This window comes from Schistocerca nitens, chromosome 8 (genome assembly GCF_023898315.1).
Source record: "Schistocerca nitens isolate TAMUIC-IGC-003100 chromosome 8, iqSchNite1.1, whole genome shotgun sequence".
Taxonomy (NCBI): Eukaryota; Metazoa; Arthropoda; class Insecta; order Orthoptera; family Acrididae; genus Schistocerca; species Schistocerca nitens.
In genome coordinates, this window is record NC_064621.1 from 512,521,190 (window position 1) to 512,534,317 (window position 13,128).

General features: G+C 44.7%; 1 protein-coding gene across 1 annotated transcript in view; it reads right to left on the bottom strand.

Moving 5' to 3' along the window:
- Window positions 1-13,128, bottom strand: part of LOC126199321 (D-aspartate oxidase) — a 94,731-nt gene that overhangs the window by 63,244 nt on the left and 18,359 nt on the right. Inside the window, exon 2 of the mRNA XM_049936161.1 lies at window positions 4,254-4,441. Within this exon, the coding sequence (XP_049792118.1) occupies window positions 4,254-4,441 (188 nt within the window). The remainder of the gene's footprint in view (window positions 1-4,253; window positions 4,442-13,128) is intronic.

Genomic DNA, 13,128 nt, shown 5'->3' on the forward strand with positions numbered 1-13,128 from the left:
TGGAAACATTTTCGGATGGCCGAGTTCTGCATTCTCATTGTGCAGACACGTTGGTTGGCACCAGTCGGTTGGCATCCGTGTCCAGGTAGACTGACTAGTGGCGAGAAGTAGCCGCTGCAATGGCCAGCGCATTGTAGACCGGCAATAAAGCAGAGGATGGGGCCTTGTGAGGCAGGAAGCTGATGGGACATCTGTGTGCATTCTGCGAATTTCCGTGGGACAGGCCACTGGCGCTCAGGCGACCAGACTCTGTTACAAAACATATTAGTGAAAGCACGAGTCTTTTAGCGAGTTTATTGCCATTCTTTGGAAACTTTGAAATGGGCACAACAAGAGAGACAACAAGCTTTTTATGGAGGGCTATGGTTCCATCCTGGTCATGTTGTTAGCAAAAGACATGGCGTAAACGTATGGGAAAGAGGCTGCGAAACTTAATCTTTTTTCCTTTTCTCCCAATTAACTTTAAAGTCTCTGATTGGTCAAATCGGTGTATGCAGAGCAACGGGCGCCCTCCCAGCTTCACATGCCACGCTCCAGCTCGTGATTGGCTTGTGCTAAAATGGGGGAAGTGTCAGATGTAAATGGGCTTTTGCTACTGAGCTGAGGAGGAAACCGGACAGAAAGAGAAGATTACTCTTGCACTGGCTCTTGGCTAGTAAAGAACTGTAGGTCTCTACCTAACCAGTGAGACTTGTGTCCTTTGCTAGTGTGCCACATAGAGCCTGTGCCAGTCACCTTCTGAACTGTCAGAGGTACTGCTTCTAGCATCACGCACACAACGACTGATGCGTGGGTGTGCTTGAGTCGGCTGTCTAAACATTTGACATATTCCGTCACGCATAGTCATGGGACGGAGTGTAATTGGTTTGGCAGAGCAACAAACGGACCCACCTGCACACTGGAATCCACCTGCAGGGTTTCAGAGGCTCATAGGGAATTACCTGCATTCCGAATTAACCGAACGCGAGACCACGTACTTGCATTTTTCGGGCGCGCGCCATTAATAACAGATTGCGGCCGTCCATGATTTCAGTCGCCGAACGCATCGAGGTGTGCCGCCCTGACCAGCAGGAGGGTAAAGTATTCGCTGCTACGGCGTAGGGCTCCAATATATGTTTCTCAGCACCCTGTTCTTTCAAACCATATTTTTCTTTTTTTGAATAGTAGAGTATAGATGCTTTGATGGTGGCGTAATTTTTGTGCCATAAGCCGGATTCACGTGTATGAAGTCAGATAAAGGGATTAGTGTTCCGGTTAGTGTCGTGTGTCGATTCCCATATGATCACTTTGTCCACCATAGACCCCATGTTAGTCAAATGAAAATGTTTGTGTGAGGGTTCTTTAGTCTTTTTTTTGTCTTGTGATGTTAAGAATGAATAAATCTATTGTCATTTAGATCACAACTTATCCCCGCGTTCTGATTAACAGTACCTTGCCATTTTTATTTAAGTCCAGGCTCTAAAAGAAAGTAGTAAGCTTGCAAACTTTCGCATGATGTGTCATTGCCAAGTAACATACTACGTCGATTAAACGTGGACTATAAGTTACATAGAAAGAACTGCTGCAATGCAGAAGATAACTGAAATAAATACCCAGTCGGACGCCTTTATTCAGAGACAGTAATTACACTGAACTCTCCGCGACACATGATGGTCCCCTGGACATTTTAAAATACGAGACATGGTTCTTAATAGAGAATGTGATCACCACGGACGGCAGCGCAAGCTGTGCAACGTAAGCCTATGGAGGCCATGAGGTTGGTAAGTCGTTCTTGTGGTAGGGCGCGGTTGACAACTGCTGGATGGTCTGTTGCATGTGGTCGTTATGAGATACGTCTCCGTATGCGATGCATACCACAAGTACTCGACGACATTTAAGTCGGGAGAACGGACAGACCAGTCCATTTGCAGAATATCCTCTTGTTCCAAGAGCACCTCCACCTGCTCTTTTCGATGCAGTCGCACACTGTCATCTAAAAGAAAGGAAGTCAGGGCTGAATGTACCCCTGAAAAGATGCACCCGGGGAAGGACTACAATGTCGCAATGTCGTCCACCTGCCCAAAGATTTGGAGTTTAGTACACTCACGCAACGAAAAAAAATGGTTCAAATGGCTCTGAGCACTATGGGACTTAACTTCTGAGGTCATCAGTCCCCTAGAACTTAGAACTACTTAACCTAACTAACCTAAGGACATCACACACATCCATGCCCGAGGCAGGATTCGAACCTGCGACCGTAGCGGTCGCTCGGCTCCAGACTGTAGCGCCTAGAACCGCACGGCCACTACGGCCGGCACTCACGCAACGCGCTGCCTCTCCACACCATAACACATGGCGCACCAAAACGTACATGTCCGACAATATTGCAGGGTGGATTACAAGTTCTCACCTCTTGCCATATGAGGGTACATCCAGAGTCACTACTCAGACCGAGTCTGCTCTCATCCGAGACAAGCATGCGATCCCACTCCTCCTTGGTCCATTCTCCATGCTCTTGGCACCATCGCAATCGGTGCCGCCGACATGCAGGTGTCAGCAGAAGACAACATACTTATCATTGGGCAAAGGGGCCATTCCCATGCAGTCGTCACGCCTCTGTTGAGCGTGCGATTGCGGGCCTTGCTGTCACGTTGTAATTCCAACCGCTGTGTGACCTAGGCCCCTCTTGCTGTTGCACAATGTAGCAGTCGTCTGCTGTTGGAGTTGACCGTCGTCGAACACCACCTCTTCTTCGGCCAGCAGGACCTGTGGTTCAGGCTGCTCCCCATGCATGTGAGACAACGCTGTGAGCAGTGCCAAACTTCCCGGGCTACACTCGTCAGACTTCTTCCTTCTTCAATTTTTCCGACGATTCTTCCCCCTGTGATGCATATGTTGTCTCTGGACCATGTCGTGAAGAAAAATAACACCAGTGTACTGCAACTGCTCGCTGGTTGACACACATTGTGTTTTCCAGTTCCTTCAGTTGCCTCATGTTCTGGAACCAGCACCATTTGGCGCTGTAAACAGGCTCACTTCAAGCCATGTGATGTCCAATATTCTGAGCGCGACTGGGAAACCTCTGAAAACACACTCCCACATTTTCATTCATTTTCACTTCGTTGATATGTTACGTTACTTTATCTATCTCGTCCTTGAGTTATGCAGAGCAATGGGTTCAGAAAGGGGCCTGGGCAACGCAGGCAGCTGCAAAAAACTGATGATTTCTCAAACTGGGGAACAATCAAGAATGGGGTGCCGCAAGGTTCGGTCTTGGGTCCTCTGCTGTTCTTAATATATATTAATGACTTGCCATTCTATATTCACGAAGATGCAAAGCTGGTACTTTTTGCCGATGATACAAGTATAGCTATCACACCCGACACACAAGAATTAACTGGTGAAATGGTAAATGATGTTTTTCAGAAAATCATTAAGTGGTTCTCTGCAAATTGCCTCTCATTAAACTTTGACAAAACACAGTATATACAGTTCCACACAGTAAATGGAATGACCCCATTAATAAATATAGACTTCGATCAGAAATCGGTAGCTAAGGTAGTATATTCAAAATTTTTAGGTGTCTGCATTGATAAGGGGTTGAACTGGAAAAAACACACTGAGGATCTGCTGAAACGTTTGAGTTCAGCTACTTATGCTATTAGGATCATTGCAAATTTTGGCGATATACATCTGAGTAAATTAGCTTACCACGCCTATTTTCATTCTCTGCTTTCGTATGGCATCATATTCTGGGGTAACTCATCATTGAGTAAAAGAGTGTTCATTGCACAAAAGCGTGCAATCAGAATAATTGCTGGAGCTCATCCAAGATCATCCTGCAGACACTTATTTAAAGAGCTAGAAATATTCACTGTAGCATCACAATATATATATTCACTTATGAAATTTCTTATTAACAATCCGAACGAATTCAAAAGTAATAGCAGTGTACATGGCTACAACACTAGGAGAAAGGATGATCTTCACTACTCAAGGTTAAATCTAACTTTGGCTCAGAAGGGGGTAAATTATGCTGCCACAAAAGTCTTTGTTCACTTACCTAATAGCAACAAAAGTCTGACAGATAGCCATATGGCATTTAAAAGGAAATTAAAAGAATTTCTTAATGGCAACTCCTTCTACTCATAGATGAATTATTGGATACAGTAAGTGGGTAATTTCCCAACTTCCACCAAAAAACATAAAAAAACAAGTACTAATCTAATCTCTAATCTAATCTAATCTGGAGTCATCTGGCGGCTGTTACTGACTGCACCAGCGCGGGCGGCGTGTCGGCCAGCAGGTAAGGCTCCCAGAGGCCGGCCGACCCGTCCCCCGTCGTGTGCGGCGTCACCTGCTCCGCCAGCAGCGTCACCTCCGCCCCCGCCAGCCGCCGCTGCGCGCGCACCGCCGTCGTCACCCCCACCACGCCGGCGCCCACCACCGCGATGCGCTTACCCTGGGGAATCCACGACATCCACTACGTTTTACACATAGCCGTTAAGCAATCTTAAGCCATACGATAATTACAGACCATATTGTACCTCCGTGAGTTCGCGGAGCTTTAATTATAAACATCCGGTACTTGCCTATTAAGTGCTACTTGTGACTAATCACAGTGTAAAATCAACGGTGATAAATCGCAGTAATCGCATTTAGTTTAAACTGTGACTTTCCGGTATCAGTGATTTCTGTGAATACTACACTACTGGCCATTAAAATTGCTACACCACTGAGATAACGTGCTATGGACGCGAAATTTAACCGATAGGAAGAAGATGCTGTGATATGCAAATGATTAGCTTTTCACAGCATTCACGCAGGTTTGGCGCCGGTGGCGACACCTACAACGTGCTGACATGAGGAAAGTTTACAACCGATTTCTCATACACAAACAGCAGGTGACCGGCGATGCCTGGTGAAACGCTGTTGTGATGCCTCGTGTAAGGAGGAGAAATGCGTACCATCACGTTTCCGACTTTGATAAAGGTCGGATTGTAGCCTATCGCGATTGCGGTTTATCGTATCGCGACATTGCTGCTCGCGTTGGTCGAGATCCAATGACTGTTAGCAGAATATGGTGGGTTCAGGAGGGTAATACAGAACGCCGTGCTGGATCCCAACGGCCTCCTATCACTGGCAGTCGAGATGACAGGCATCTCATCCGCATGGCTGTAACGGATCGTGCAGCCACGTCTCGATCCCCGAGTCAACAAATGGGGGCGTTTGCAAGACAACAACCATCTGCACGAACAGTTCGACGACGTTTGCAGCTGCATGGACTATTAGCCTGGAGACCGTGGCTGCGGTTACCCTTGACGCTGCATCACATACAGGAGCGCCTGCGGTGGTGTACTCAACGACGAACCTGGGTGCACGAATGGCAAAACGTTATTTTCTCGGATGAATCCAGGTTCTGTTTACAGCATCGTGATGGTCGCATCTGTGTTTGGCGACATCGCGGTGAACGCACCTTGGAAGCATGTTATCAGTCATCGCCATACTGGCGTATCACCCGCCCTGATGGTATGGGGAGGCTTTGTTACACGTCTCGGTCACCTCTTGTTCGCATTGACGGCACTTTGAACAGTGGACGTTACATTTCAGGTGTGCTACGACCCGTGGCTCTACCCTTCAATCGATCCCTGCGAAACCCTACATTTCAGCAGGATAATGCACTACCGCATGTTGTAGGTCCTGTACGGGCCTTTCTGGATACAGAAAATGTTCGACTGCTGCCCTGGCCAGCACATTTTCCAGGCCTCTCACCAATTGAAAACGTCTGGTCAATGGTGGCCGAGCAGTTGGCTCGTCACAACACGCCAGTCACTACTCTTGATGAACTGTGATATCGTGTTGAAGCTGCATGGGCAGCTGTACCTGTACACGCCATCCATGCTCTGTTTGACTCAATGCCCAGGCGTATCAAGGCCGTTATTACGGCCAGAGGTGGTTGTTCTGGGTACTGATTTCTTAGAATCTATGCACCCAAATTGCGTGAAAATGTAATCACATGTCAGTTCTAGTATAATATATTTGTCCAATGAATACCCGTTTATCATTTGCATTTCTTCTTGGTGTAGCAATTTTAATGGGCAGTAGGGTACTTATTGGTAACTGACGTTTTTAGTTTTCATTTGCCACAGTTTAAAATCGCATTTTCCGAACTCACAACTTCTATCCCTCCGCAACGTTAAAATCTGATTTCTACGCTTTGCCACCGTAGATGTATCGCTGCGAATAGTCACAGTTAGTAACCAATAGGCAAGTACCGAATGTTTATAATTAAAGTGAAGCTGCTCACGAAGGTCCAATACAGGGTGTAATTATCGTATGGCAGCGAAACTTGGTAGATATGCAAATGTGTTAATGCGGATCCAATTTACGCTGACAAACAAATTACAACCAACCGTGGCTGCCAGGTGCAAATATGGCGCTGTACATTGTTTGTATGAGGATATGGTATCCTCGCTGTCATAACGCGAGTGAACGTTACGGCTGTCGAGAAGAAAGACCGTGTGCTGCTAGTGAAACTGTTTTATGTGAACGGCTGCAATTATAATGCTGCATTGGGACAGTGGGAAAGGTCTTAGGAGGGCCCAATATCAGGAAATGGTTTAAAGAAGGTGATAATGGAATTTGAAAACACAGGTGAGCCTGGTGTGGCACCTGGAAGAGGAAGGTGTCCCATCCCACTGGAAGTTATTGAAAAGGATGCTGTTAATGTAACTGACCGTGCACCATGTGCCCCAGGCAGTGCTTGTGCTCGCTCAGTGTCACGAGAGCTGTCCATCCGATGATCAACAGTACTGAAAGTCTTACAGTCTATTTTACACTGGTACCCGTACGAGATCCAGACGGTGCACCAACTGAAACCTCATGATCTGCAACAACGTTCTGAATTTGCTCTTCGGTTTTTGGCACGGATCGAAGTGGATGACACTTGGCTGGGCATTATTCTATGGAGTAACGAGGCACATGTAAATGTAAAGTGACTGAAATGCAGTTATACCTGTATATCTTTAATACACAGTTTGTACACAATCACCAGTTACTTTTCAACACACAATGTATTCATAGGTTGACTAGCGCCCTATCATGACTATTTCCATCAGGAGAGTGGCAATGTGGAAATACTCTCTTTCAAGAACTTTATGGAGCTATTTACAGGTGCAAACATTACTTACCTGTGCAGCCTGCATGGTTGTCAGATGTCATTTGTTCTACGTTTAGAACTCAAGATGAGGCCTTGTCAAATCCGCAATGGAAGGACTGAAGATCTCAAACTGTATCGGTATCATATTTCCGATGATGTCACTGACAACATCAGATCAAAAATGGCGACCTCAGATTACAGACCCTGGGAGACAGCAGAACTCGCAATGTTGCTAGTCGAAAATATTTCTTCCAATTTACAGGTTCACTCTTACCGAGAAAAAGCAGTAACCGAACACTTTTAATAATACTGTTAATTCACATAAATAATGGCAATACCAGCTTCGAACAGACAGGTTCATCAACAGATGATTGTTCACAGTCCGCAGCTCGTGGTCGTGCGGTAGCGTTTTCGCTTCCCGCGCCTGGGTTCCCGGGTTCGATTCCCGGCGGGGTCAGGGATTTTCTCTGCCTCGTGATGACTGGGTGTTGTGTGATGTCCTTAGGTTGGTTAGGTTTAAGTAGTTCTAAGTTCTAGGGGACTGATGACCATAGATGTTAAGTCCCATAGTGCTCAGCCATATGAACCATTTTTTTTATTGTTCACACTGACGTAAACATTTGTTGTTGTTTACATTATTTCTTACTTTTCATTCCCCCATGTGATGAAAATTTGCCGCGCGGGATTAGCCGAGAGGTCTACGCGCTGCAGTCATGGACTGTGCGGCTGATCCCGGCGGAGGTTCGAGTCCTCCCTCGGGCATGGGTGTGTGTGTGTTTGTCCTTAGGATAATTTAGGTTAAGTAGTGTGTAAGCTTAGGGACTAATGACCTTAGCAGTTAAGTCCCATAAGATTTCACACACATTTGAAAATTTTTTTGGTGAAAATTTCTTAGGGCAGTGATGTTCTACAACCAAAACACAGTGTGAAAAACGGCTCATTTAATTGAAAATAATGTTAACAAATCATTTAAGTCAAACTGTTTTAGTTTTAGGATACTTACATCGAAAATGTCACGTCATTATCTCACTATTACGTTTCAATGATAATTGTGTAAGTAGGCTGTTTAGGTTTTTATGTTGGTAACGCCACGTAGTGCTCCGTACGAAAATCGCTGACTGCGCTTTGTGCAATCTGTGGCTGGTTGGACTCACTGTTGAAATATTCGCTAGTGTAGTGTTGGGCAGTTGGATGTGAACAGCGCGGAGAACTGGGCTGTTGGAGGTGAGCCGCCAGCAGTGTTGGATGTGGGGAGAGAGATGCCAGAGTTTTGAGAGGTTACTATGAGCGGACGATCTGGACGTGTGTCCGTCAGAAAAAGGAAATTTGTAAGACTGGATGTCACGAACTGATATATATTATGACTTTTGAACACCATTAAGGTAAATACATTGTTCTCTATCAAAATCTTTCATTTGCTAACTATATGCCTATCAGTAGTTAGTGCCTTAAGTAGTTAGAATCTTTTATTTAGCTGGCAGTATTGGTGCTCTCTGTATTGCAGTAGTTCGAGTAACGAGGAGTTTTGTGAGATAAGTGATTCATGAAGGGTATAGGTTATTGTTAGTCAGGGCTATTCTTTTGTAGGGATTACTGAAAGTCAGATTACGTTGCGCTAAAATATTGTGTGTCAGTTTAGAAATGATCAGAATAAGTGAAGAGAAAACAGTATCAGTAAATTTAGTTTTGCTCAGCTCTTTGAAAATCAAATAATTTAAGAGTTTTTCCAGCACTGTCATTCTTAATTTTCAAAGGGGAAGTTTCAACTGCTAACGTACAAAATACAGTTTGATTCTTGCAGAGAAGAAAATAGCAACCGACATTTTTAATAACGTTATTTATCACACAAATACCGCTGTTACATGTTTGGAACCGACAGGTTCTTCATCGGATGGCTGTTTACGTTAACAAACACATTTATTGTTGTTTATATTAGTTTTCGCCTTTTATTCCCCCTAGTGGCCAAAATTCCTTGGTCAGCATTGCAGCGTAATGATGGAGGGGGGGGGGGGGGCAGGCTTTTCATGTAAGTAATCTAAAACTAAATTAGTTTCACTTCAGTGCCGGCCGAAGTGGCCGTGCGGTTAAAGGCGCTGCAGTCTGGAACCGCAAGACCGCTACGGTCGCAGGTTCGAATCCTGCCTCGGGCATGGATGTTTGTAATGTCCTTAGGTTAGTTAGGTTTAACTAGTTCTAAGTTCTAGGGGACTAATGACCTCAGCAGTTGAGTCCCATAGTGCTCAGAGCCATTTGCACCATTTCACTTCAGTGATTTGTTTACATATTTTTCCAATCGCTATTAGGTACAATTACAGGTATGCAGGCTATTTCTCACTCTTGGGTTTGGTTGCAGACTATCACAACCCCAAGGAACTTCAGTACAAGGGGGAATAAAAGGTAAAAATTAATGTAAACAACAAGAAATGTGTATCGTTACTTGAACAGCCTTCTGATGCTGAACCTGTTGCCTCGAAACCGGTATTGACGCTTTTTATATCAGTAAACGGCATTATTAAAAGTGGCTGGATGTTTTTCTTCTGTGCAAGAATAAACATGTATTTTGTTCACAACCATGGTTTCAAAATGTAGTTTTCGACTAAATAGGACATAGTTCTTCCAGTGTCCATAATGCTGCTGTCACTCACTCCTTCCCAACACTGCCTCACCTCAGAACTGTTTTTAATATGCTTTAAATTCAGCTTGTATTACGTTCTAACCAATTGGATCACTAATAGACTTAGATATGCCATCCATAAAATCTGCGTGTATGGAATGTCTATTTATACGAGTAATATGGTAGGTATGATGAAGAGGAGGAGGTCCCATACTCGTAGAAGCGCAGGGGACGATGCGGGAGACCCGCACCGCCTACTGGGCAAGGTCCTAGCGGATGTGGTTTCCCATTGCCTTCCTCCGACCGTAATGGGGATGAATGATGATGATGAAGACGACACAACAGCCAGTCATCTCGAGGCAGGAAAAATCCCTGACCCCGTGCGCGGGAAGCGGGAAGCGAGAACGCTACCGCAAGACGACGAGCTGCGGACAGACTTAGATATAACACACATCAATTCAGTTGCACACTTACCTAACTACTCCTCCTCCTTCTCTTCCTACTCATGAGCACATTCTTAACAACATCATCAGAGAGTACTTTATCATGTGCTCCTCTCGACTGAGTTGGCCCACTGTAATTCGTATTGCCGGCCGCTGTGGCCGTGCGGTTCTATGCGCTTCAGTCTGGAACCGCGTGGTCACTACGATCGCAGGTTCGAATCCTGCCTCAGGCATGAATGTGTGCGATGTCCTTAGCTTAGTTAGGTTTAAGTAGTTCTAAGTTCTAGGGGACTGATGACCACAGATGTTAAGTCCCATGGGGCTCAGAGCCATTTGATTTTGTAATTCATATTGCAGCAAACAAGAAGCAGATTCACGGCATTTAGACGCTTTAAATACAGGCACTGTGCTGAGTCTTTCGATGTTACCCTCAATTTATCGCACCCAAACATGCTGATGAATGCACAGATGCTACTGCCGAAAATATGAATGTCCTTAGGAACGAATTGCAATTGGTTGTCATGCAGTCTTCATTGTATTCCAGCTTGCAGCACAGTTGATCCCAATCAACATCAGTGGAGTGCATCACCATATCATCACTTTAGCAGGGAGACAACATAGTGCCACATCACAGGTTCCGGCATTTGTTGTGTTATGACCTTGGTTGTCGGCAGACTGGTTTACTGTGTTCGTCCGACTGTTGTCTTGGACAAGCAGAGAAGAGCAGAGAGGTGTGGTTCATTTTCTGGTGGCTGAGAAAGTTGCAGTACGTGAAATTCATCGTCTAATGTCTGTAGCGTATGGTGAACACGGCATACACCTGATATGTGTGCACGAGTGGCAAAAGAGATTCTGGGAAGGACATATTTCACTTCAAGTGATCCATACCCAGGACAGACACATAGAGCCATTGCTCCTAATGTGGTGGAGCGGACTGATGGTCTTCTAGAGAGAGACTGGCGACTATGGAGGATGAAATTCGTTTTCAGGCCTGCATTAACCATTGCTCTGTACATGCCATCATCAAAGACCTCTTGCATTTCTGCAAAATTTCTGCATAGTGGGTGGCACATCACCTGACACAGGGACAAAAGATGAACTGAATAGCGTCGAGTCTGAGTCATCTGTTGCAGTACCACGAGGGAGTGCATGTGGTTCTGTCCTGTATCATACAAGGGATGAAACGTGGTGCCACCATTTCGAGACCAAGGGCAAACAGCAAAGCCAACAAGACGACTTGCTGTAAGGTCCTGATGATCTTCGTCTTTAACTGCAGGGGCACTCTGCTCATCGTGTTCCAAGAGCATGAAACCACAATCATAGCACAGTGCTATGAAGACAATTTGAAGAAACTGTGATTTGCACGATAATGTCCTCCCCCACACTGCCAGTCGGATGAAAGCTCTGGTTCAACGATTTGATTGGGAAGCACTGAAACTTCCATACAGCTTGGATCTATTACCATGTGATTTTCACATCTTTGACAACATTAAGAAATACAAGCATGGACGTCAGTTTCAATCAGGTGAGGAAGAGCAAGAGTGGGTGCGATTGTGGATTCGTCAGCAGACGACTGTATTCTAAAAAAACAGGGACTGATTGTCTCGTCTGCCAGTGGCGTAAATGTATTAATGTGTGTGTGATTACTTTTGAATGGAGAGCTGTCAGATGATAATCGAACACCAGCCACAAAGGGACCATGGAATGGTTCCATTCAAAAGTAAAGCGTTGGTGCTGTGAATGGGTGGGGAGGGGGGAAGGGTAGGTGACTGCTATGCCATGGAAATTTGGAGAAGTATTTTGGATTGACAACATTGTAGGTTGTACCCATAGCCCCTGGTCCACTGTCTTGAATCTCGGATTCTGAGGTCATCATTGACATCTGACAATCGTGTAGACTGTGCCAATATGACGAGACCTGCCATCTTGGATTTGACAAATCGTTATCTTGGATTCTAAACACAGAACACATGAGATCTGAAAATCATATGTGGAGTGAATGCTACTGACTGGTCGTGAGCTACAAATAGTTGTCACAACTATTACGTAGACATCAGACTACTTGGTGGTTGTCCATGAACACTCAAACTGTGGAATAAAGATATATAACAGCATTCCAACCAGTTTACATTTAAATATCTGAGGTATAACATCACATTACCGTACATCCTAAAGTTCGTAAATGACGCCACACATCGTCATGTTACAGAAAAATTGTAACTGAATACCCCATGTCGCAGGGAAACTGGAACAAAAAACTTATATTACTGTAAAACTGAAACAAAATACCTGACATTACTGTGAAACTGGAAAAAAATACCTCATGTAACAGCAAAATTGTAACGAAATACCCCATGTAACAGAAAAATTGTTGCAAATTGTCACATGTTACAGTGAAATTGTAACAACCCATCCCATGTTACACTAGAATTGTAACAAAATGCTCCATGTTACAGGTAAACATGGATCAAAATGGCCCTATTATAGCAAAGTTGTAACGAAATATTCCATATATCGCTATATGGTTTCTTCACTTCCTCTCCTGTCCTCCTACATTTGTTGACAACATTCTCTAGTAGGTGTACAAGGCTATCACCTTCATACCATAGATGTGTGCAGCAATCTTCTTTAACAGTTTCGACATCACACAGTACTGGTCGCTCCAGTGTTGACAGTGAAGTCTCCCTATGAGATACAGATACCTTGAAGGTTATGTGGCATCGATGGCAGTATGGCCCTGTGATTTTTCTTCATTCATTGATTTCGGCACAAACGTCCATGATATCGACACAAAATTCGATGATTTTGAAGCAGAATTTTGCGATTTCGACAAAAAATTCACTGATATAAGTACCAAATTCGTTGATTTTGTTGTCATTCTACACGTAAATGGAATGAAGGGAGAATGACTACGTGCTCCTGTATAAGCCTGG